Genomic DNA, 23,882 nt, shown 5'->3' on the forward strand with positions numbered 1-23,882 from the left:
CAGTTCTTTAACATACTGAGAATGAGTTATAGAGGGCTTGTTCAAATGCGGTAACCCAAAGGCAATATCTATAGGCAACCGAGGCTGCCTACCGAACATTAGCTCGTAGGGAGAGTATCCCGTCACGTCATTTTTTGTACAATTGTACGAGTGAGTAAGTGGTTTTACAAAATCGCGCCAGTGATGTTTCTCAGTGGCTTGTAAAGTTCCCAACATGCTGAGTAATGTACGATTGTACCGTTCAACGGGGTTGCCACGAGGGTGATAAGGGCTCGTTCTGACTTTACGGATACCAAGTAAAGAACAAAGTTCCTTGATTGTACGTGATTCGAAATCCCGTCCCTGATCACTATGAAGACGCTCAGGAAACCCGTAGTGGACTAAAAAATGTTCCCACAGGTTCTTCGCGACGGTGGTGGCTTTCTGATCTTTGGTTGGGATGGACACTGCATACTTTGTAAAATGGTCTGTAATCACTAAGACATCTTTAGTGTTCTTACTGTCTGGTTCTATGGAGAGAAAATCCATGCAAACTAACTCCATAGGTCTGGTGGTGGTAATACTCACCATTGGAGCAGCTTTGTCAGGGAGGGCCTTCCGACGGATACATCTTTCGCAAGTTTTAACTTTGATTTCGATATCACTAGCCATTCTTGGCCAGTAAAAACGGGGCCGAATGAGATCTGTCGTACGTTCAACCCCAAGATGCCCCATATCATCATGTAGGCTTTGCATGACTGTTGAACGTAATGAATCAGGCAAGACTAACTGCAATGATGTCTCTGGTCCTAATTGGCGTCTCCGGTACAGTAAATCATTTTGAAACTCAAACCGTTTCCACTCTCTCAAAAGGTTAAGAACCACCGGGGGTTCTGCAATAGTATCAGTTGGCGGTTTATTGTCAGTCATAAGCAGCTGAATGACTCGGCCAATGGTTGGATCTTTCCTCTGCAAGGAGACAAGGTCAGCATGGTTATACTTGGGCACAGCAAAGAAACTGTCACTATTGTCTTCCAACTGGAATAGGTCTGGAATGGCCGCTGCAGACATGGCAAGTGACTGAACTAAACCACAAGGAGAATCAGTCTCATCCAAGACCATGTGCTTTTGGCATGTTGCCTTCACTGCTTCGGCTTGAAGTTGAAGCTCGACTTCTTTGACAGAGGATAAAAGATGAGATCGGAACTCATCTAGTCGTTGGCATTCCTCAGTGAATTTTGAGTTGTCTTCAGGTTTATCATGCAGCCTCCTAGACAGGCCATCCGCGTCAACGTTCTGTGTACCTGCACGGTATCTGATGTCAAAATTATAGGTGGACAACGCAGCTAGCCAACGATAGCTCGTTGCATCGAGTTTTGCCGTTGTTAAGAGGTAAGTTAACGGATTATTATCAGTAATGACAGTGAATGTGTTCCCATACAAATAGTCATGAAACTTATCTGTTATGGCCCACTTTAAGGCTAGAAACTCCAACTTGTGCGCAGGGTACCTAGTTTCACTAGAGCTTAAACCGCGACTTGCATAAGCGATTACCTGTGTGACACTGTTTTGCACTTGGTATAGCGCTGCACCGAGTCCGGTCGTACTAGCATCTGTGTGTACTAGATATGGGAGTTTTGCGTCAGCGTAGCCAAGAACTGGCGAAGTGGTAAGTTTTTCAATAATAGTTTGAAAGGACTTCTCACAGTCTTGGCTCCAACGATTCCCAAAGGGTTCTTTAGGGTTCAAGTACTTTGATCTACATGGTGGTGTTTTAAAGTTTTTCCGTTTGGGTGGATAACCAGCCGTGAGAGATGTTAGTGGCTTGACAATATTTGAGTAATCTTTAACGAAGCGTCGGTAATAACCGGTAAATCCTAAGAAAGATTGGAGTTCCTTCAAAGTCTGAGGCTTCGGCCATGTTTTGAGTGCTTCCACCTTATCTGGATCGGTTTTTATGCCATCTCGAGATACTATATGTCCAAGATAACGCACAGATGTCTGGAAAAAACGACACTTATCTGGTGATAGCTTGAGTCCGTATTCTCTAAGCCGTTCAAGAACGTGAGAAAGTCTGGTTTCGTGTTCTTCCAAGGAGTTGGAAAAGACGATCAAGTCGTCTAGGAAAACTAACACTTCCTTCAGATTAATGTCCTTCATACACTTTTCCATAACCCGTTGGAAAGTGCTTGGAGCATTTGTTATTCCTTGTGGCATACGGTTAAATTCATAAAACCCAAACGGGCAAACAAAAGCAGTTTTAGGTTTATCCTTTTCACACATCTCTATTTGATAGTAACCTGACTTGAGGTCCATCACAGAAAACCACTGTGATCCAGCGAGAGCAGAAAAGGACTCCTCCAAGTTAGGCAGGGCATATGCGTCGCGAATGGTTTGCAGATTAAGCTTTCTATAGTCTATACATAGACGTACCTCACCATTCTTTTTCCGAACTACCACTATTGGTGAGGCAAATGGAGACTCCGACTCTCTTATTATACCGGTTTCCAAGAGGGCTTCCAAATGTTTTCTCACGGCTTCATAATCATGTGGATGGATCGGCCGAGATTTCTGTTTGAATGGGGTCTCGTCTTTTAAGTTGATGTGATGTCTTATCTGTTGTGTATGACCAAAATCAAGATCGTGGTGCGAAAACACATCGGAGTAAGTGTTAAGTTTGTTGGTGATCCTCCCTTTCCATTCTTCGGACAAGGGCGAAGTACCGAAGTCAAAACTGAGAGGAGGGTTTGAAGGTGAAGTCTGTTGCTGCGAACTACACGCCGCAAGTACTTTCTGATCACTTTTGTCAGGTTCTGGATATGGCATAACACGATCGGCTTTAACTAACTCAGCGATCACACAGTTAGTGGGTAATGTGATGTCATGGTTAGTTTCGTTTCTTAGTACAACAGGTACTTTGTATGGACCATGTGAAGGTAAGGAAATGAGGCAACAGTCTACAATTATACCCCCTGGTAGAGAACCATTGGTGGGTTGTTCAATGAGTGCATAAGGCTCATGCTTGTTTTGGCTGGGTTGCATAAACCCTTCTAGTAACAGTTTTTTATTTGCAGGGAGAACTTCTTGGGTTCTCCCTCGAAGCTTCACCACACCAACTCGTCCATCTTTGCTTTGTTTTTTTCTGACTGCTAAGGCTTTTAGCACGTGTTGGTACCCATAAGAGAGTGCCTTGGAATCAGGTAAGTTATTGGCAGACAATTGCTCATACAAAGGATCGAGTGTGTTTGTGCCAATGAGTAGTGGTGTATCAGAGTTTGAACTTATATCCGGAACCACTAACGCAAGGGTAGGTAACTCAAGTCCAGACTGATCGAGCTCTTTTGGAAATGTGACACTTATCTCTATGTATCCTAAATAAGGAACTGCTTGACCGTTTGCGCCCTCGACTTCTAACAGATTACTGATGGGTTTAATTGAGAGGTCAGGTAAGTGTTCTTGGTAAAAAGAATTGGCAATGGTGGTTACCTGGGACCCTGAATCCAGTAAACAATTACATTCAACACTGTTAACTGAGACTGTAGCTGTGCATCGCCCACCCACTAATCTTTTGGGAAGTTTTGGCACTGAATGAGCATGAACTGGCTTGCAAAAAAGTCTCTCTGTCCTTTCCTTAGAGGGACTTGGTTCTACTTTAGCACCTATCTGTCCCACGATAGGAGCTTCTACCGGTTTAAAGGAGGAGACTGAGCAATTGGCTTTGACATCTCCCACTCGCGCTGCTTCTGTCTAAGAGCAAGTCTTTTAGTTGCAACTAGTGCTGGATTTGGCTCGTTGCTACAGCTAGAAGCTATGTGCCCATCTTCTCTGCACTTAAAACAGTATCCAGGCTTTGGTCTGGGCACCACTGCTGTTATCTGCTGAATCTGTTTGGGCTCATCTGGAATTTTAGTCCCCACACGGGGTTTTGACTCTTTTTGAGTTTTCTTTGCCTTTTTATCTGTGTTGTTAACCTTAAGCTGTGCAATTTGGCTCCTGAGCTCAGCGATTTGTTTGCGTAAGTCATCACAGTTATCATCTATTTCCAGTTCACAAGTGTTTTTACTCTGAGAGCATGTTGTTTGCACATTTGAATACACTCTAGTTCGTTGTGCCCCTAAGTGTTGTTTCATGCGTGCTGCTTTAGTAGCCTGTTTGTCTTCTTCAGTGCGCAGTTTGAGGAGAAGTGCTGTAAAATGAGGCGGGTTGTCTTTCTTTTGTTCGAGTTGCAGGTTTGAAATCAGCGAGCTGTCCCAACAGCCTCTGCAAAACTGCTTGAGCAGCTGCTGGTCGGCGTCACTGGAGGAAATTCCATTCCTCTGAATAACTAGGTTTAACAAGGTGTATAACCTCTGAAAGTAATCGGAAGGTTTTTCACCACTGTCCTGGTTTGTGTTTAAGAAGCGAGCAAAGAGCTCGTCGCCGTCTTCGACAGCTGCGTAAGCTGAATCGAGATGTTCAAGGTATGTTTCCGGGTCGGATTTTGGACTAAGAGCTTTAACGATGCTCGCTGCTGGGGCTGACAGACTCTCCACGATTCTTCGTACAATTTGGGACTTGGTGAGTGAAGGATCATTTATGCATAACACTACACTACTACGCCAAGTATCATAGTCAGTTTCAAAAGAAGGGTGTGGAACTCGCCCTGAGAACGGTTTTAGTCTGTATTGTGAAGTAGGCGGAGGGATAACCTCACTGCTTTTAACAATGTGTTCCACAATAACTCGCTGAACCTCAGGTGTGTTTAAAAGATTTGGTGGAATGCAAGGGTTTTGTTTTCCAGTCTCTGTAGGTGGACAATTGTCCTTTGAGTTGTTCATATAGTTAACTTGTGGTGTTAAAGGCAGGGAATATGTAACTTGGTCACTATGGAGCATTGGCTCTGGTTCAGTGACTGGTTCAGATGCATGGGTATCCCTTCCTAAAGATTCCCCAATTTTTGCCAGTTCCTCCATTAGAAGGTCTTTAAATGATTGATTGCTACGCGCAGCTATGTCCCTGAGCTCTGACAGATAGGCATCAGTGGCAGATGTGCTAGTTTCTAGACTGTACGCGCTGGCTAGGTCTTGAATATGGAAGAAAACATCTGGGTTCCTAGTACAAGGTTTGTCATAGGGTAAACATTGTTTCTTTAATTCCTTAACAGTGGCTTCATGTTGAAACTCCACAATAATCTGATCACAGTTTGGTAACTTAATGCGCCTGTTAACTGGTCCGAATCCTTCCATAAACCCAAAGACTTCGTTATCAAGGTCTGTATCAGTTAACCCACTGATTAAAACAGCATTTGAAACTTTGACCTTTTCTGTTTTCACAACTTCCATTTTAAAACACTCAAAAGTACCAATAATGCCAAAATGGCAAACCACTGTGACCTCCAGGCACTCTTATGATGTCAGTCAATGGTTAGCTAAGGTAACAACTCTACAATTCTCCTGGCTGGCTCGCCAAGTTTTATGTAACCGGATTACAGGATACAATAAGATAATTAAAAGAAAAAATAAACAAATGGGCCAATAATTAGGTTCGGGGAGAATTGGAGGTTGTTTAAGAATGACTGGAGTCACGGGTATAGCATGAAACGGTTTATATACTAAATTTTAATAATAATGGGAAATATAACACATAAAGATAACACACAAAAACAGATGAAAACAATCGACAATAGTAAAATGGTCGGTATGAGATTTGATCATATGAGTCACAAGTCAGCCGGCGTCAAGTCAAATCCCCACGCTTGGGGTGAAAGTCAGAGTCCGGTGGTGCGATTTTTTCCTACCACACCGTTGAGATTGTTCACAGAAGAGAGCAGTCTGCTCTTCAGTTACTTGAGATGTCCTGGTTCGTTCAGTGGTTAAGGCTCGCCATCTCCCTCGTCAGGAAGAAATCCAGTTCTCGTTCCAAGTGAGTGATCATAGGAGTCGGGATCAAACCCAAGGAAAAAAAAAAACCCAGCCTGTAAACAACAGGACTGTTAGCGAGTTGGCATCGACCCTTCTCGTCACATCACAGCATAAAGTCTTACAGACTTAAACAAATGCTTCACTCTATTGGCATAGCCAATCATGTTTGGGTTCACAGTTCAACTAACATAACATCAATTTGATTGTCTATTAAAATAATTCTCAGTAGCTCTGGAAATATAATTACATATGACAACAATTGTTCAGCTCAATAGGCTCAGTTAGATTCTATTACTCTACACTATTCAACAAGAAATACATTCATGACAACAAGGATACATTTAGTTGTGTTTCTATACAGCATTGTGACACCTTGTATATCTGTAACACAATAAATAAATAAACAAACAAATAAATAAATAAATAAATAAAATTTTCTATAACAAAATTAAACAAAATATAAATTCTGGTCCTTTGGTCCACCTTTGTAAAATAATTCCTCCCTAATCAGTTAGCTTTTATTTATTTTTATTTATCTATTTTTTTTATTATTAAATGTTTGGTTAAGGGACGCATTGCTAATTCTATGGCGTTAGCTATAACGCCCTGAGGACCTTGTACATCTAGGCCGTACCACCGTTAACTGGCGGTTTGAGCCGTTAACTCCTGGGAATCCTATATGCCGTACCGCCGTTAACTGGCGGTTTGAGCCGTTAACTCCTATATGCCCTACCACCGTTAACTGGTAGTTTGAGATGTTAACTCCTGGGAATCCCATATGCCCTACCGCCGTTAACTGGTAGTTTGAGATGTTAACTCCTGGGATCTAACGTCTAGCAGCCCACTGCTGTCACCTCGGTTGCTGTAATTAGCTTTTTGAATTTAATAATTTACTGAATTTAATCTCATTCACTCACCAACGCGCTCCAACGGTTCCCTCCTACAGAGGATTGGTTCACTCTGTCGTCTCCACACAAATCTATAAGAATGGAATTAATTTGATAAGCTATTTAAGTTTCCCTTTTTTTTTTTAAGTTGCATCGTTAGCTTTTTCTCTTCTTTATTCTTTACTCACCGCGTTGGTTCCAAGTTCCTAGCTCTTATTAGAAGGAGTCAAGTCCGCCTCTCCCTCTATCTATGCGGCACCCAAATCAGGGTTCTTCATGGCCTCGACCGTTGTTTTTTTTTCTCTCTCTCTCTCTCTCTAACCGCTCAGTCTTTGCTTTCTGTATCTGCGTGCTGCACAGCCGTTTGTCTCTCCTCTCGCTCAGCTGCGTCGCACGGTTTTATTTCGCGGAGGCGGGACTTATTTCTCTCAGCCAATGAAATTTCAGATTCCCACCTGGACCAATAGTATACAGCTTTCCTCTTCTGTTTCTGTTAGTGATGTTCAAGATTCTTGTTTTAACCGATGTTTAATATTAAACTCGTTATTTTAGTTATTCACCCTTCCAATAATTCATTATGAAATTATCTATTAGTTAATTAGATATCTATTAATTAGTATTGTTAATTTCCTTAATTTATATTTTATATTTTATCTAAATTGAGGATGGATCATATTAGTAAGCCAATTAGTTAATACCTCATTAAGGTTCTAGCTTCTGGGTTACACAACCAAAACATGAAGAAGTGGAAACTAACAAACCAACCTTCAGGCTTTAAGTTAACTGGTGAAGCCTCTTCCACTAATAAATCCCAGTTAGCTGTTAAAACTGCTGAAATGTTGAGTTAATGTAGAATATAATCTATTCTCAGTAACCATGAAAACAATGGTCACAGGAGTGCATTAAGGATGAACTAAAATGTGTGTGAATGAGTGAATGACTGTGTTGTGAAGCACATTGGGGGGTTGTAGAACCCTTAGAAGGCACCACACAAACACGGGCCATTTACCATTAAAGCTGCCCTTTGTCAGCCTCTCCCTGGGCAGCCACCTTACCGTGGTGGAGGGGTTTGAGTGTCTCAATGATCCTAGGAGCTAAGTTGTCTGAGGCTTCCTGCCTCTGGTAGGGTCACCCATGGCAAACAGGTCCTAGGTGAGGGATCAGACAAAGAGCAGCCCGAAGACCTCTTATGGTGAATTATATAACTGGAAACCGTGTTCCCTTGCCCGGACGTGGGTCACCGGGCCCCCCCCCCCCCCCTCTGGAGCCAGGCCTGGAGGTGGGGCACGTTGGCGAGCGCCTGGTGGCCGGGCTTTCAACAATGGAGCCTTGCCGGGCACAGTCCGAAGAGGAAACGTGGGTCCCCCTTCCCATGGGCTCACCACTCGTGGGATGGGCCAAAGGGGTCGGGTGCAGTGTGTGATGGGTGGTAGTCGAGGGCGGGGACCTTGGCGGTCTGATCCTCGGCTACAGAAGCTGGCTCTTGGCACATGGAATGTCACCTCTCTGGTGGGGAAGGAGCCTGAGTTGGTGTGTAAGGATGAGAGGTTCCGACTAGATATAGTCGAACTCACCTCAACGCATGGCTCTGGCTCTAGAACCAGTTTCCTTGAGAGGGGTTGGACTTTCTACCACTCTGGAGTTGCTCCCACTGAGAGGTGCCAAGCAGGGTTGGTCATACTAGTTGCCCCCCATCTTGGTGCCTGTACATTGGGGTTTACCCCAGTGAATGAGAGGGTAGCCTCCCTTCACCTACGTGTGGGGGGGACGGGTTCTGACTGTGGTCTGTGCTTATGCACCAAACTACAGTTCAGACTACCCACTCTTTTTGGAGGCCTTGGAGGGGGTGCTGGAGAACGCTCCTTCCGGTGACTCCCTCGTTCTGCTGGGGGACTTTAAAGCTCTCGTGGGCAATGAAAGTGAGACCTGGAGAGGTGTGGTTGGGAGGAACGGCCCCCTGATCTGAATTTGAGTGGTGTTTTGTTATTGGACTTCTGTGCCAGTCATGGATTGTCCATAATGAACACCATGTTCAGACATAAAGGTGTCCATATGTGCTCTTGGCACCAGGATACCTTAGGCCGCAGCTCGTTGATCGACTTTGTTGTTATTTCATCTGACCTGCGGCCGCATGTCTTGGACACTCGGGTGAAGAGAGGGGCGGAACTGTCAACTGACCACTACCTGGTGGTGAGTTGGCTCAGATGGTGGGGGAGGATGCCGGTCAGACCAGGCAGGCCCAAACGTATCGCGAGGGTCTGCTGGGAACGTCTGGCAGAGTCTCTTGTCAGTAGGAGCTTCAATTCCCACCTCCCACAGAACTTCCAAAATGTTCCGGGGGAGGCGAGGGACATTGAGACCGAATGGGCCCTGTTCTGTGCCTCCATTGTTGAGGCGGCCGACCGGAGCTGTGGTCGCAGGATCGTCGGTGCCTGTCGTGGTGGCAACCCCCGAACCTGCTGGTGGACACCGGCGGTTGGGGATGCTGTCAAGCTGAAGAAAGAGTCCTATCAGGCCTTTTTGGCCTGTGGAACCCCAGAGGCAGCTGACGGGTACCGACAGTCCAAGTGGAACACGGCTCGGGTGGTCGCCGAGGCAAAAACTCGGGCATGGGAGGAGTTCGGAGAGACCATGGAGCAAGACTTCCGTACGGCTTCGAGGAGATTCTGGTCCACCATCCGGCGCCTCGGGGGGGGGGGGGGGGGGGGGGGGGGGAAGCAGTGCGCTACCAACACTAGCTATAGTGGGGACGGTGTGCTGCTAACCCACTGGACTGGCAGACCGGGGTGGTGGTTCCCTTATTTAAAAAGGGTGTCTGCAGGGTGTGTTCCAACTACAGGTGGATCACACTCCTGAGCCTACCTGGTAAGGTCTATTCAGGGGTTCTGGAGAGGAGGGTATGTCGGATTGTTGAGCCTCATATTCAGGAGGAGCAGTGTGGTTTTCGTCCTGGCCGTGGAACACTGGACCAGCTCTGTACCCTTAGGGGGTTCCTGGAGGGTGCATGGGAATTTGCCCAGCCAATCTACTTGTGTTTTGTAGATTTGGAGAAGGCGTTTGACCGTGTCCATCGGGGGGCCCTGTGGGGAGTACTCCAGGAGGATGGGGTACCAGACCCTTTGATACGGGCTGTTAGGTCCCTGTATGACTGGTGTCAGAGCTTGGTCCGCATTGCCGGCAGTAAGTCGGGCTCGTTCCCAGTGAGAGTTGGACTCCGCCAAGGCTGCCCTTTGTCACTGATTCTGTTCATAACCTTTATGGACAGGATTTCTAGGTGCAGCCAAGGTGTGGAGGGCATCCGGTGGATGGTGGTGGCCTGAGGATAAGGTCTCTGCTTCTTGCAGATTATGTGGTCCTGTTGGCTTCATCAGAACGTGATCTTCAGCTTTTGCTGGAGCGGTTCGCAGCCGAGTGTGAAGCAGCTGGGATGAGAATCAGCTCCTCTAAATCTGAGACCATGGTATTGATTCGAAAATGGGTTGAATGCCTTCTCTGGGTCAGGGATGAGGTCCTGCCCCAAGTGGAGGAGTTTAAGTATCTCGGGGTCTTGTTCACGAGTGAGGGAAAACTAGAGCGTGAGATCGATAGGCGGATTGGTGCTGCATCTGCAGTGATGCGGGCGTTGTACCAGTCTGTCGTGATGAAGAGAGAGCTGAGTCAGGAGGCAAAGCTCTCGATGTACCGGTCGATCTACGTTCCTACCCTCACCTATGGTCATGAGCTTTGGGTAGTGACCGAAAGAACGAGATTGCGGGTACAAGCGGCTGAAATGAGTTTTCTCCGAAGAGTGGCTGGGCTCTCCCTTAGAGATAGGGTGAGAAGCTCGGTCATCCGGGAGAGGCTCGGAGTAGAACCGATGTTCCTCCACATCGAGAGGAGCCAGTTGAGGTGGCTCGGGCATCTGGTCAGGATGCTTCCTGGACACCTCCCTGGTGAGGTTTTCCGGGCACGTCCAACTGGGAGGAGATCTAAAGGTAGACCCAGGACACGGTGGGCCATTCCCATCTGTACCGGGTCGGCCCGGGCCGGGTAGCCCCAGTCGGCCCCAGCCTGGCTCGGTTGATTCCACGCATCCTTGCCTTAAGCCCATGTGGGCTGATTCTACCCACCAATCAGAGGCTTGCTCTAATGGAAGGTGTGAATTTGCTGTCAGCAGTGGGTGTGTTGGCCCTGGTCGGCCTGATGCAGACCCCCTCGAGAAGAGGGCTGAGAATGAGCCTTGGTTGGCCCGGAAAAATACCAGGCCACCCAGATATGTAAACAACCTACTCTACCCGGCTCGGGCCGACCCGGTACAGATAGGAATGGCCCATAAGTCTCTCACCTGGCCAGGGAACGCCTTGGGATTCCCCCGGAGGAACTGGCCCAAGTGGCTGACGAGAGGGAAGTCTGGGCATCTCGCCTTAGGCTACAGCCCCCGCGACCCGACTCGGGATAAGCGGATGAAAATGGATGGATGGATGGAAAAAGTAAATAAAGAATAAATAAAACACTGAATTAGAAACCTGAGAAGAATATCTTGTACTATTCTTATAAATGAATACAATTCTCCTAGTTGATGTGTTTGCTGCAGAAGTGTGTCGGACCTGGTTACACTTGTTGTTTAAATGAAAGTTGGTCTGACTTGAAGAGCTATAAATCACAATTAGAAGCTGTTCAGCATATTAACACCTGACTGGTTCGAGCAGGCTTTGGTCTCGTTTCAGCCTGAATGCCTCCTAATCCACAAAGACACAAACAAGACGCGCTTATCCACTCCATTCACAAAGTCCTTCATAGTTATTTAAGTCACTTTGCCATTGTTCATATACAAATCCATCCCTCTTGTGTCTCTTTCTTCCTCTTCATCCCCATTTTTCCTGTGGTCGTTTTTGCTAATCTCCATTTTTTAACCGTTTATTATTTTCCTTGTTTTTCCTCCCCCCTCACCTTTTTCTGTCTTTTGCTCTCTTTACTCAACCACATCCCCTCTGTTCTCTGATCTTATTTTCACCAGCAGACAGATGTCCCTGTATCTTAACCCCACCTTTAGACCTCGATGAACACAGCGGCAAAACCACAACACTAATTGTTGCATTCACGTTTACTTCTTTCTTTCTCAGGTTGATCAAATGCAGCAGGATCCTGCCAGTGGTCTTCCAGCTCATTGTGGTGAGAACCCATCCCTACTTCTGTTGATGTTAGTCAGCTGATGCAAAACCGTTATCCGGTCCCTACTGCCTTGCTGTGTTCTGTAGCAGTCCGCTCACCTCTTCTCTCAATCACTCCATCTCTGACCTTTATGTAAATCCATCTGTTGCCCTGTTAGGGGGCCGGTGTAGTCGTCTGACATGTCAGCGTTGTGAAGGAGTAAGGTTAATAGAGTGGGAACACATGACCTTCTGCTCAAACACAGGCAGCATTTGTCTGCTATCAGTAAAGAATAACAACCTTCCCAGCAAACATTTATTCCACCTGACCCTTTCTGCTAATGCAACATGCTTCCAGAGAACCAACTTACACACACACACACACACACACACACACACACACACACACACACACACACACACACACACACACACACACTTAATAATGAGTGTTCTACATGGCTGTCTTCACCACCAGCTCATGCAGAATTTTTAAACCCTGTTATCCAACAGCCTGATTAACTCGTCTCCTGAGTGTTTACTCCTGTCTGAACCACTCATGTCTGGGTCCATTAGTGCTGTCTGTGTTGCTCACCTTTGGATTGATTTATGCTGCCTGAAATCCTCTGATCTAGACAGAGTACACCTGTCACTGGTGATCACACTTGTCATGGAGAAACTCACCTAATTGTATTTGTCTAGATGATGAAGTAGTTCTGCTTCAGACATTAAAGGAGCTCAGGATGCTGGCTAGAACCGGTATGTTAACGGTTTGGCTGCTGTGTTTTTCACTTACAGGCGAACAATTTTTCAGAGAATAAGTGAATCTGTACACACATGCAACATGAATGCTGTGGGAGCAGAGCTGCAGGGTTGAAGTTAAACTAGAGCTTTCAGCTGTTTTAAGTGAATGTGTTGGTTTCTGTAGTGCAAAGATCAAAATCCATTAGTGATCAGTTGTTTTGGAAAGGCAGTTAGACGAAAGTGTGAGCTGGTGTCATTGCCTTCAGCCCGAGGCAGGCGAACATGATGAGTACAAGCCAGACTTATCAGCCATACACAGATCACACCGATGTGTGCAGACCCTGGAGGCACAGCTGGCGTATGTTAGAGAGGATTAAACAGTAAAACTGGGACGGTAGGCACAGGCAGGAGTCTAAACTGTAAAAGGAAGGACGGTAGGTTCTGTTCAAACGAGAAGTTTAAAAACGTGATGGAAGAAAATGAAGGTGCAGAAGAAAACAGGAGAACAAAGAAAGTAAAAGTTCCTTAAAGCTGCATCTTTCTCCGGGACGTCCTGTTGAAGAGGGGAATCTGTTCTCATACTAAATGTCTTCATTATTACAAAATGTTTTACACAAATATCAGAATGTATGCTATGTACTGAGACGTCGGTCGCTCAGGTGAACAAAAGCATGAAGACTGGCTGAATAGAAGAGAACATTTTTATTTCAGCTCACCTGTAACCTGCTTCTCTTTATCTAGACTAACAACATCTCCAGTGGAGTGGTCCAGCATGCAGTTGTCCTGCTGTGTAATCTTTGTGAAGACATAGTGTTAGATCAGCATCTTTACCAGAAAGGTATGTCTACTGTCCACACACAGCTGCACAGGTGTCTTAATAATTTGGGACTGTTAATAATTGATTTGAACCTTTAATTCTTCTATGAGTTTAAAGAGAAAAGCATTTGGTGCAAAAGTTTGAATATGTTGTGGATTTTATCTTTTCCGAACAGACACAATACAGCCCCACAAAAATTTGGTTGGGTGTCCCCAATGATGTGTTTTTGTGTTCATCAGTAAACTTCTGGCTGTAGGTTTGACCACTCTTCTTATCAGAATTAGTAGCATCCCTTTAGAAAGGTTGGTTTTCTGATACAGGCGGGGCTTTTATGCACAAATACCTTACACTGTAGGTGCTTTGAGAGGGCCCTTCCAAAGGCTTATTGTTAGCTTTTTGTTAGCATGATCTAACCAATCAGAAACCAGCTTTGGTGGTTGAGGGGGATCATTTTTCTCTTGGTGCACTCAACTGTCCAGGCTTCAACCATCTAGCTGATGAATTTAAGGAAATTGAAGGCAGGTATTCCATCCACTGTGTGCACATGATGCTACCACCTCCATGCTTTACAGCTGCTACTGTGTTCTTAGCTTTTAAAGGTCAACTTCACTGAAAAAACATTTTTAATTATCTTTTCTGATTCTAACGGGTCACTCTAGGTGTTTCATCCAGGCTGAACATGAAAATAGTCTCCTACACCTAGCATTAGCATTAGCTTCTGATAAAAAACAGACGGTGAAACTCTAGGATTAGAAGATCCTGACAGATCTACGTCACACTGTCACCAACATTCATGGACTCACCCATCTTGGCTCATGATGGGGAAGGCTGCTGTTGGTTTAGCGTCCAGGAAACAGCAGAGAACTTCTCTGCTAGTAGAAGCTAACCATTAGCATTAGCAACTCCACCACACAGCAGAACTCTTCCAGGCTTGTGTTATTTGTGGTGATAAAACATCAGCGTTGCAGAGCAGACAGAGTCAGTGTTAGAGTGTTGTTGCTGTTAGCCAAGCAGAGGAGAGATGTCCACATATCAGGAAGTGAGACTAAATCCAGTCGTCTGAAGCTCAACTCTGATCTGGCTCACCTATAGTTCCTGAAACAGGTTTACCAGAGCTTTCCCCCCGGAATACGACTCACTCGCCAGTAAGACACCGCAAATGTATTATAAATGTAGAGAAACTGAACTTCGTCTCTGAAACCAGATTTTCTCCACAAGTACCAGCGTGTCCATGTGGAAAACTGTGTTTGTAGGTGTCCTCTTTGGAAGAGTAACTTTTTTTTTTATCTTCACCCTCTCACGCATGGTGATATAAAACTTGATGGGGCTGGGTTGGGGGGCATTACATGACATTCTACCTCATTTCAGCAAAAATTATTTAGAAATCATGAATGGATCCAACCCCCTCTACTAAAATAAATAAACGAGCGTGAACTGATGTCCTTTCCTGGTGCCCCATGGAGAGGCTGTCAAACCCATGCTCCATCATTTCTGTGGGTACTTCTCTTTTCCCTGGGTGGGTCACAGTTAGAAGACTGGTTACGTATGTACAAAACGGAGTTCTGCAAAGAAGCAGCTCAGAGAAAAACATGGCGATAAGCTATTCTCTCATCTTTCCCTCTGTGAGCTCATCCCCCTTCCCTCTATTTCCAGTGGGTCAGCAGAGCAGCAGTTCACTTGTCAGCATCATTATCATTCAATCAGCTTCCCTACCAACAGGGACCTGTCAGCCCAGCACTAATACTGGTCTGACAATTAACACCATCTCTTCTTCTTTTCTGTTTTGTGTCATTTTAGTATTTTCTATAAATTATATTCTTTCTGTTTTCATTATCTTCTGCTTTTCCAGTTTACCCAGCTCACAGTTGTCCCATCCTCGCCTCATCTTCCCATTTCCTGTTTTCTACTTCAGCTCGTCATCTCCTCTCTCCCTTGTTTTCAAAGTGGTTCACTCCACATGATCGTGGTGCTGTGAGGGAAGAGGAGAAAAGGAGAGGGAGATGAGGAGAGGAGAGGAAAAGGGAGGAAGTGTGCATAATTGGTTTTTTAAGGTGTGACAGAGAGAGAAGGGAAATGGTGGCTCAGTGTGTGTGTGTGTGTGTGTGTGTGTGTGTGTGTGTGTGTGTGTGTGTGTGTGTGTGTGTGTGTGTGTGTGTGTGTATGTGTGTGTGTGTGTGGTTTATAATTGGGCAGATTTGCCTTTGACTGAAATAATACCCCCTGGGGAATGAAGGCAGGGATAGGACAGAAGAAGGGAACAAGAAACGGAAGATGGCAATAATAAAACAACAAGAGGAGAAGGGGTAGACGAGGAAGCCAAAAATGTAAAAGGAGGAGCATAAAGGTGACAGCAGGGAGAAAACGATACACAGAGAGAACATTGATTCCATTTAGGTGGGAGACAATTGGGAGGACTGAGATTATAAAGAGAGAATTAGAGGTGAAAATGAGTGACAGCAGGGGCAGGATAACTTTATTCCAGAGTACAAAATCATTCCTAAACACTTTTAAAACCGTTTATGTGGCCGTAGATTACTCCATTGTAATATGAGGTGAGAATGTTTGAGCTAATCTGATTTTATGAGGATAAGGAGCTCTGAGAGAATATGAGACCTATTTTTCAGACTCGTCGATAAGCAGACGAAGTGATTTAATGAGGAAATGATCACATCAAGGGCAGCAGAACTTCACCCCAATGAGAAGTACCCTGAGGTTTGAGGAAACTAAAATAAGGCTTTTCTTTAACCTTCTCAGGCTCTAAATAAGTTTTGATAAAAGGACAAACCACTAAGTCCTTCAGGGGTACTTCTGAGTTAAAAAATGCTCATGAAATACGTATTTGGAGTAACCAGGTAGGTAGGTTTTAACGTTGCAAATCTGCAACGCCTGCCTCCAGAGGGTTAATTAATGTTGAGTCCAAAGTGGTTTTTATTATTTCTTCTGTGCAAAACTCAGCAGCATTTGTGCCTGAAAGCATCTGCTCAGATGATATTTAGCATTTGTGGGTTTTCAAACAAAAGCTGCTGTTTAAAATGTAATTTCTTCAAAGATGTTTCAGCATTTTCTTAAAAGCTTCTTCCACATGTTCACCAAATCAGTAAGAATGCTCTTTAACATCATTTCTACCAATGAAATCTGTCTTCCATACTAATGATTAATATCGGGCAAGCCCCATGAGTTCTTTGTATTGATTGTTTTCAATAGTCGAAATCAATTCAAGTAAAAGATATTTGACAGTGTTCTTTACTGCTGCTGGTTTGGATTTATACATATTTGTAAGGAAAATAGTATTTAAGTACATCTAAATGACATCTAGCTGTTCGTATGTCTAGGCTAAAATGCTCTGAAAGAGGATTTGATGATGTTTTTAACAGAGTTTTACTAAAACAACACATTAGTCTAAAGTTAAGCACAGAGCTGAGTTTTGGCTTTTTAGTACTTATAGCTGCCCGACATTCTGCTGCTGCTGCGTTTAAATCTTTCATTTCCTAAAAGCACCGCCAACTAACTTCTTCAAAAATGTTTTTAGCTGCTTAAAGCTGATGTACGGAAAATTATTTACTGTTTCTTAATGTCGGGTACTTTTCCTAAATCATTGAAAACTGCTGCTGTTAAACCCCTTCTAAAGAAAATGAAACTAGATCCCTTAGTGATGAATAACTACAGACCAATCTCTAAATGGATGAAAAAGCAGTTATGATCCAGCTGAACAACTTTTTAGAGACAAAGGATTCCCTAATTGTGGTGCGCGCACCCCTGGGGGTGCACGAGCTGCCGCTAGGGGGTGCGCGAGGTGAAAAGTGTAATGGCTGCGGGAGCTCAGAGCAAGTCTGTCACATGTCACAGACGCAATCCAGTGAAACCACGGCCAATGGGTGCAGAAGAGCGCATGCTGGAGTGAGTGATTTAAGACATTTGGCTGAAATAGCACCTAACGAGAAGCCCTGACAAAAGCATCCTCTGCTCTGCCTTTCATGGAGTTGCGCCGCGGTGATTCAGACAGAGCGCCAACTCCTCTGCACCGTCCATGGGCGGCGCCAGGCGGTAGCTAGGGGTTGCTAAATCGACCCCAAGATTGGGACAAGCAACGGGTTCTTGTATCCATGATAATGTCCGGTTTTTCATCCAGAAGCAGGAGGGATCAAATAATGGGGGAGCGTTGGTGCGCTCCAGGCAGCTGCGTTCTGCGCAAGGCACATGCTCAAAGTGGCGCAACCAAAAAACTATAATTAACACACTACGGTTCATGTCCTTTTATATCCTCTGGTATTCTGTCTTTTAATCGTGCCTGATGCGCTCGCTCATCATTTGCTGCACTGATTTCACCTCACTGACGCAGCATCGAAACGTGCGCTCTGCTTTGCGGTCAGAAGATCCCTTTGATCTGCTCAAAAGTAACTGATGAGGTAAAAAAGTAAGAATCCAAGCAGCAGTTTTCTGGAGAGTTTAGAGGAGATGCAGGAAGATGAGAGACAGACAGGACAGGAAAATAGTCACATGAAAACAAGAAAACAAAGCTTGAAAGTAAAATGTAGGTAGATTTATCTCCACCACGTGTTTTTACCTGTATAAAACAATAAGTTATACAAATGTCATATTTATACATCTGATACAATTCAGATCACCTTCAAAACTCAGTCACACACCCAGGGCCGTTTCAAGGCATTTTGGGGGCCAAGGCCAAACAGACCCCCCCCCCTATAACTGGGCTCCCATACAAGCCTCTGTGCAATTCATACCCTGTCCAGGAGTATTAAGTATACATTGTTTGTAAAAACATCTCAGACATTATGGACATGTTCTAATATTGTCAGATGAAAAACTAAATTGTCAGACACGCCGTTTCATCTGCTTCTTTTCTAAACTCACAAAAACATGTCAGTAACAAAACCGATTCGTCTTTTTGTGAATTCTCTTGACGTTTCCATGGAGTCTGTGACAAACGCTCTTTTTCATTGATCCTATCGACTAATCTCACAGCTCAAACAATGCATTCTTAATAATCTGAAGCTTTAACAACGCTGTAGTAAAACACAAGGTATAATCATTTGCTATTAATATTACGTTGTTGCAGCACTGAAGCAGCAGAAAAAATTAGATTTTGCAATAAATATGCAAAACATTTACATATAAATTGTTTTAGAGCCATTTTGTTGGCAGAATCTGATATTAATGCTAGCTACAAGCTAGGTTTTCTGATAGAACACCGGGAAAAATGGGTCCCAATGTGGTTTGTGTGGCGTTGTCATGTAACCGTGATAATGAAAGGCAGGATAAAAATGTTCACCTTTTTCTGTACTTCAGTTCGTTGCACTGGAATTTCATGTTGTGCCATATTTAGGAAGTTTGCCCCCCCCCCCCCCCCCCCCCCCCCCCTCTCAGTACGCGCTGACAGGAGGCAGCAACCTCAAACAATGACCGAGCAACTGTACAGCATCTGCTGGTAAAATTTCCTGGAGCCACCCATGGCACCATCAGAAGCATATATATATATATATATATATATAGAGAGAGAGAGAGAGAGAGAGAGAGAGAGAGAGAGAGAGAGAGAAGAGAGAGAGAGAGAGAGAGAGAGAGAGAGAGAGAGAGAGAGAGAGAGAGAGAGAGAGAGAGAGAGAGGAGAGAGAGAGAGAGAGAGAGAGAGAGAGAGAGAGATGTATGTATGTGTATAAATGTACATATATACATGCACAAGCCCCACCCCCACCCCCCACCCCCACCCCCCTTCAGTACATGCTGACAGGGGGCAGCAACCCCAAACACTGACCATATATATATATATATATATATATATATATATATATATATAAACCCCATAGCTACACACTGGTCCAAGGGGGTGCGCGGCTAAATAAGTTTGGGAACCGCTGCTAAACAACACCACAGCACTGAAACTGCATGCATTAACGTATTAAATGATATTCGTCTAAATACAGATTCAGCCAAAACATCTGTCCTAGATGATGCTCCCATCTCACTGCAGTTTTTGATACTGTGGACCACAACATCCTTCTTGATAGGTTCATAAACTGGGTGGGACTTTCAGGTACAGTCCATAGTTGGTTCCAATCTTATCTTGAAGACAGAGGTTATGTTGTTTCTATTGGTGATCACAAATCAAAGCTGATCACCATGACATGTGGGGTCCCCCAGGGCTCAATTCTTGGACCACTGCTCTTCAATCTCTACATGCTCCCCCTGGGTCAGGTCATAAACAATAACAATATTGCCTATCATAGTTTATGCAGATGACGCCCAGATCTACCTAGCAATATCAGGTAGTGAATGTGGTCCTCTAGACTCACTCTGTCAGTGTTTGGAGCAAGTTAATGACTGATGCAGTCAAACTTCCTCCAGTTAAACAAAGACAAGACTGAAATTATTGTCTTTGGAAGTAAGAAGGACAGGATGGAGGTTATTGCTCAGCTTGGCTCCAGAGCAAAGCAACACCCAGGTTAGAAATCCTTGTGTCATAATTGATTCAGACCTGAGCTTCCCTGGTCACATTAAGGCTATAACTAGATCAGCGTTTTATCATCTGCATTAAATAGCACGACTCAGGGGACGGTGTTGGGAAAGTTTGTTAAAAAAACGAACTAGTTCAAAGTTCAGTTCATACATTTTAAAACAAACTAGTTCATTGTTCTTCTCTCTCTCTCTCTCTCTCTCTCTCTCTCTCTCTCTCTCTCTCTCTCTCTCTCTCTCTCTCTCTCTCTCTCTCTCCATCTATATATGTATATGTAACTTATGAAATAATTTTCCAATTGTTGGCACCCGTTCAGTCCACACTCATACCCAGCTGCAGTTTTTACCCTACAGAATATTCTCAATAACATGAGGAAAACATTATTTGAACAGTTTTTTTATGGGAAATTGTTAAACAGTCTTAGGAAGCAGGCTGAGGTAGCAAACTCGAAGTGTAATATTAAAAGTGCAAAACATAAAAAATGTATAATCTTTCAGTTAAGTCCCTTTTCAATTTTTCTGAATGAACATTGACTCCTGCACACAGCATAGACGTAGAAGAGTAGACGCTGCACCAACCGCTACTGCCTGTGTTTGGCCGCATTTGTGGGTTCTACTTTTTATAAACTCTATGGTTAACAGGATGTTTTAGCTAGGTTTTAGCTCCGGAAAAGCTCAGTGGAGGTCTGGAGCTAGAACGGCAAAAGAACTTGTTCATAAACCCGTTCACGCACGCCAGGACGAACACACTCACTTTTACGTTCATCAGTCAAAATACAAACGAGTTCAGTTCACGTTCACGGAAAAAAACATCTAATTCACGAATGATCGTTCAATGAACGCGTTTGGGCACAACACGGTCAGGGGTCTCATGTCCAGACAAGACCTAGAGAAACTCATTCATGTGTTCATCTACAGCAGGCTGGACTATTGCGATGGTCTTTTAACTGGTCTTCCCAAAAAAGCTGTGAAGCAACTGCAGCTTGTTCAGAACGCTGCTGCTAGTCTTAACAAGAACCAAGAGAACCAAACCCATCACTCCTGTTCTTTAATCTCTACACTGGTTACCAGTAAACTACAGAATCCATTCAAAAGTACTTCTACTAGTTTATAAATCACTCAGTGGCATGGGGCCAGAATACATGCCAGATCTCCTTCAGGTATCTACACCCAGCAGGGCTCTGAGATCCTTAGGAAACAGTCAGATGGTAGAACCGGGTCAGAACCAAACAGGGTGAAGCTGCGTTTAGCTACTATGCTGCTCACAGATGGAATCAGCTTCCTCATGACCTCAGATGTGCCCCAACTCTAGAAACTTTTAAATAGAAATAGAAAACCTTCATGTTTTCATCAGCCTCTGAATAAAAGTTGTTATGCTGCACCTTCTGCACTGTAACTGCTCACCCTTTAACTTTATCTCAGTTTATTTTTAATTTTTAATTTGAATTTTCTGTCACGTTTATTTTAATGTTCTTGCTAATGGAAAGCACATTGAATTGTCTCTGTGTATGAAATGTGCTTTATAAATAAAGCTACCTTTCCTTGTGAATTATTTTCTATGGGGAGAAAGCTCTGGCGCTCCTGTTTCTGGCAGGAGGATTTTGTCAGAGTAAAATATAGTTTGATGTTTTATCTCCACAAAAAACATGCCCTAAAATGTTCCACTATGTTGAGAAGCTGCTAATGCTAATGGCTAGCTTCTACTAACTTAGATGCGCTCTGCTCTCTCCTGGCTAGGTGGGCGGGGCCATGAATACTATTTACCCTTGTGGTAGGACTGGGTGATATCTCAATTTTTTTTTTAAATGAAGTAATTTCAAATAAGGAACAAGATGATTAATAATTATATCAATATAAAAAAATAACCAGAGTATTTTTAGACTTAGCATGTGCAGCTACAGCTAACCGCTAGCTTGCTCAATCTCTAAGCGATCATTAGTTGTATTCTCATGTGTCTGCTCGATCAGGGTTTGGGTCAATGTTCTGCTCCAAACTTTGCATTTGGCTTTGTGGTTTTTAATTACTTGAGGACGTTCGTTTGTGTTTTAGCAAGCCTTTTCACCGTGGCTGACGACAGAGTTCTGTTTATCCTGTTTTTGGAGAAACATGTATGGAGAGCCGCAGCGGCCAAAATACTTCAAACATGGATGCAATTTCATCATGAATTTAGCTTAACATGACAGATTTCATCTCTGGTCAAGAAGTAATTACTGATAATATTATGGACGATAAAATTTGAGCCACCTCATAGAATTTTTATTAATTTATAATAATTATAAATATATAATAAATTAAAATGCCTTTGGGACATTTGAGACATGTGTCTCTAGCTCTTAACTGTGATTAGATAGATAGATAGATAGATAGATAGATAGATAGATAGATAGATAGATAGATAGATAGATAGATAGATAGATAGATAGATAGATAGATAGATAGATAGATAGATAGATAGATAGATAGATAGATAGATAGATAGATAGATAGATAGATAGATAGATAGATGATGGATAGATAGATGATAGATAGATGATAGATAGATGATAGATAGATGGATGGACGGATGGATGGATAGATGGATGGATGGATGGAAACAGTTACTAATCCAGTATAATAATGAACCAGATAAAACACATAAATATATAAACCTGCCTGTGCGTTAACAGACAGCTGTACCAGTGTTTTAAGGTTAGACTGGTAGAGAATGGTGCTAAGGGTAATGCTGGACAAGACTCATTACATTTTAATGCATTTAATCAGTATTCATGCAAACATTTTCTCATACCAGCTTGACGGGAGATGCCATTTTCATTTTGGTCAAATTTAGCTGTTGTCTTTTGTTCATCGACAAAAATGTTCATCAATATTCATCATAATTTATTCCTTATAGAAGTACAAATTTAAGTTTGTTTCATTTTCGTTCAAAAAAATTCATTTGTCATGAAATGGAAAATATTTCTTTCAAGGAAATTAAAACTGAACTAAAACAAGTCTTTTCAAAAATTCCCCTTTTGTGATGTCACAAACAGGAACATTAGAAAATATCCACCTCTGGCATGCAAAGGAGAGTTGTTGCTGGAGGAGCAGCGGCTCTTCTCTGAACCCCTCCCGGATATCAGAGGTTACAGCAGCCTAAGTAGGGGATGGGTGGGCGTGGCCAGCAATAGAGCTCTGAAATAGCTCATCTGGAAGGTACTGAAACTGTCCAGAGTAAAACTGCTGGGACGTCTTTATGTGAGAGAAATTTTTTACAAAGAAGTTCATGAACGTATTTTATACCAAACTATTATAACTTAAGAAACCAGACCACAATACGCCCTCTTTAAGTTGGATCTGACCAGTTGTAGTCAGGAGTTAAATATTCAGCAAATAAAGATGCACATAAGCAGCGTATTACTTCTTCAATAGTAACGGCTGAGCATGTTATACATACTGATGACCTAAAACACATCATTTAAGAAGAATGGCATCAAAATGACATTTGTCTTTAGCTTCATGTGTAATGTTTTTGTTATTACAATGTTTTATTTTTTGCTTGGACTGCTTCATTCTGCTGATCCCAACAGAACTCATTTTGCTGCTGTTTATAAATAGATACTTCTGCCGAGCGTTCTATTTTTAACCTTCACAATGTCAAAAATATCAGAATAGATCAGCGATGTTCACACAGGAATTATTCACCTGGCCCTAAAAATGATCAAGTAACATTTTTATGCTTTTGTACGACAGAAGGAGAAAATATATCCATGCCAGGATGCTACTCTAGATAATATAATTAAGATAATAATAGAAGTTATCATCTTAATTGTGGAGATTTTTCTTTCTAATATCATTACTCTTTTACTACATTTTATCATCTTTGACTTTACACACTTGGTAGTTTTTGCAATTTAAGCTTGAGGTAATTTAGGTTATCGAGGTAAAATAATCTAGTTGAAGCTTTTTCTTTTTGAAAAGAAAC

General features: G+C 43.3%; 1 protein-coding gene across 7 annotated transcripts in view; it reads left to right on the forward strand.

Moving 5' to 3' along the window:
* Positions 1–23,882, forward strand: part of LOC139061563 (serine/threonine-protein kinase ULK4-like) — a 191,863-nt gene that overhangs the window by 130,587 nt on the left and 37,394 nt on the right. For all 7 annotated transcript variants that reach the window (XM_070551584.1, XM_070551589.1, XM_070551588.1 and 4 more), the window contains 2 exons: positions 11,869–11,917; positions 13,381–13,477. In XM_070551584.1, the coding sequence (XP_070407685.1) occupies positions 11,869–11,917; positions 13,381–13,477 (146 nt within the window). The remainder of the gene's footprint in view (positions 1–11,868; positions 11,918–13,380; positions 13,478–23,882) is intronic.

This window comes from Nothobranchius furzeri, chromosome 5 (assembly GCF_043380555.1).
Source record: "Nothobranchius furzeri strain GRZ-AD chromosome 5, NfurGRZ-RIMD1, whole genome shotgun sequence".
NCBI classification, from domain to species: Eukaryota; Metazoa; Chordata; class Actinopteri; order Cyprinodontiformes; family Nothobranchiidae; genus Nothobranchius; species Nothobranchius furzeri.